The following is a 1,492-nucleotide window of genomic DNA, read 5'->3' as shown; positions in this document are numbered from 1 at the left end:
TTGGAAGAAGTCCATCAAGGAGTATGTGGAAGACACCAAGGAGGAAGGGCCTTGTGGTATGAACTAATCAGGATTGGCTATTATTGGCCAAAAATGAAGGAAGATGCAATCAACTGGGCCAAGAGGTGTCCGCAATGCCAAAAGCATGCAAACTTGATACATGCGCCAAGCGTGCAGAAGAACAGCCTCAAAACACCATACCCATTCCATACATGGGCGGTAGATTTTATGGGACCAATCAACCCCCTATCAATGGGGAAGAAATGGATTCTAGTTGCAACTGAAAGCTTCACCAAGTGGGTGGAGGCTGTGGCTATTAGGGAAGCAAATACTGAAGCAGTAGTGAGATTTATCAAAGAAAATATAATATGCAGGTTCGGGCTGCTAAGTGTTCTAGTGTCCGATAATGGAACCCACTTTGTTAACCAAAGAGTGTGGGGGTATTCTTGAACAATACCAAATCAAACATCACAAGTCTTCTCCCTACTACCCGCAAGGCAATGGCCAGGCAGAGGCTACTAACAAGAGCCTTTTGAAAATACTCACAAAGATGGTGACCGATGCCCATAAATATTGGAGTGAATACCTACCACTTGCTCTTTGGACTTACAGAACAACCAGACATGGAACAAGTGGAGTAACACCCTTCTCGTTGGTTTACGGGGTTGAAGCTGTACTGCCAGCAGAGATTGAAGTACCCACCGCCAGGATGTTGTTAGACGAAGCAAGGGATCGTGAAGTTGAGTTGCAAGAATTGGAAGAAAAAAGAGAAGTTGTGGGAAGCAAGATGGAAGAATACCATCGGAGACTAGCATTAGCTTATGACAAGCATGTTCGGCCCAGGGTGTTCCTAGAGGGTGATCTGGTATTAAAATCAGTAGACGCAGTAATGAGAAAGATGTCTTTGCCAAAATGGGCTCCCAAATGGGAGGGTCCTTACATTGTTTCTGAAGTACACCCAACGGACACTGTATCTTGCTGGACCCAGATCATGGAACAACCACTGGCCCCATCAATTTCAAGTATGTCAAGAAGTACTATGCCTAATTTCAGCTTTAGTAGCTTGAATTTCAATTCCAAAAGGCTTTTTTATCAAGAGCCAATGTTTATGTTATATTATTCTACAAGCATCTTGCAATGCATGAAAAAATTGCATTAGCAATTATATACTCAAAAGTTGTGAATGATGCATCTTAAGAAATCTGCAGTACAAAATATTTCAAAAAAGTGAAGTGCCCTACCCTCCAAGCTCCTAAAAAAGAGAGAGAACATAAATAGGGTAAGAAAGTTCTAGGTACCTTCCTTTTTTGGCCTGAAAAAAAAAGGTAGAGAAAAAAAAAATAGCAGTAGATAATCCTGCTCATCTTAAAATCATACCCTCCTCCTGCAAAAAGAAAAAAAAAGTGTGTATCTAAAATAAAATGATCACACAAGCAGGTAAAGTCCTTGGAGGAGTATGTATATTATAAAAAAAATGAGGGAAAACATAACA

At 41.0% G+C, this 1,492-nt stretch overlaps 1 protein-coding gene across 1 annotated transcript; it reads left to right on the top strand.

Annotated features, from left to right (window-relative positions):
- LOC107647443 lies at window positions 551–1,159 on the top strand. Its single transcript, XM_016351519.1, has one exon. It carries the CDS (start codon window positions 551–553, stop codon window positions 1,157–1,159), a length of 609 nt encoding a protein of 202 aa, XP_016207005.1.

This window comes from Arachis ipaensis, chromosome B01, assembly GCF_000816755.2.
Source record: "Arachis ipaensis cultivar K30076 chromosome B01, Araip1.1, whole genome shotgun sequence".
Taxonomy (NCBI): Eukaryota; Viridiplantae; Streptophyta; class Magnoliopsida; order Fabales; family Fabaceae; genus Arachis; species Arachis ipaensis.
The sequence above is the reverse complement of the archived record's forward strand: the minus strand, read 5'-3'. Positions and strand labels throughout refer to the sequence as shown.

Excerpts from the sequence above, each read along its gene's own strand:
- LOC107647443 (XM_016351519.1), top strand. The coding sequence starts at position 551 with ATGGTGACCGATGCCCATAAATATTGGAGTGAATACCTACCACTTGCT.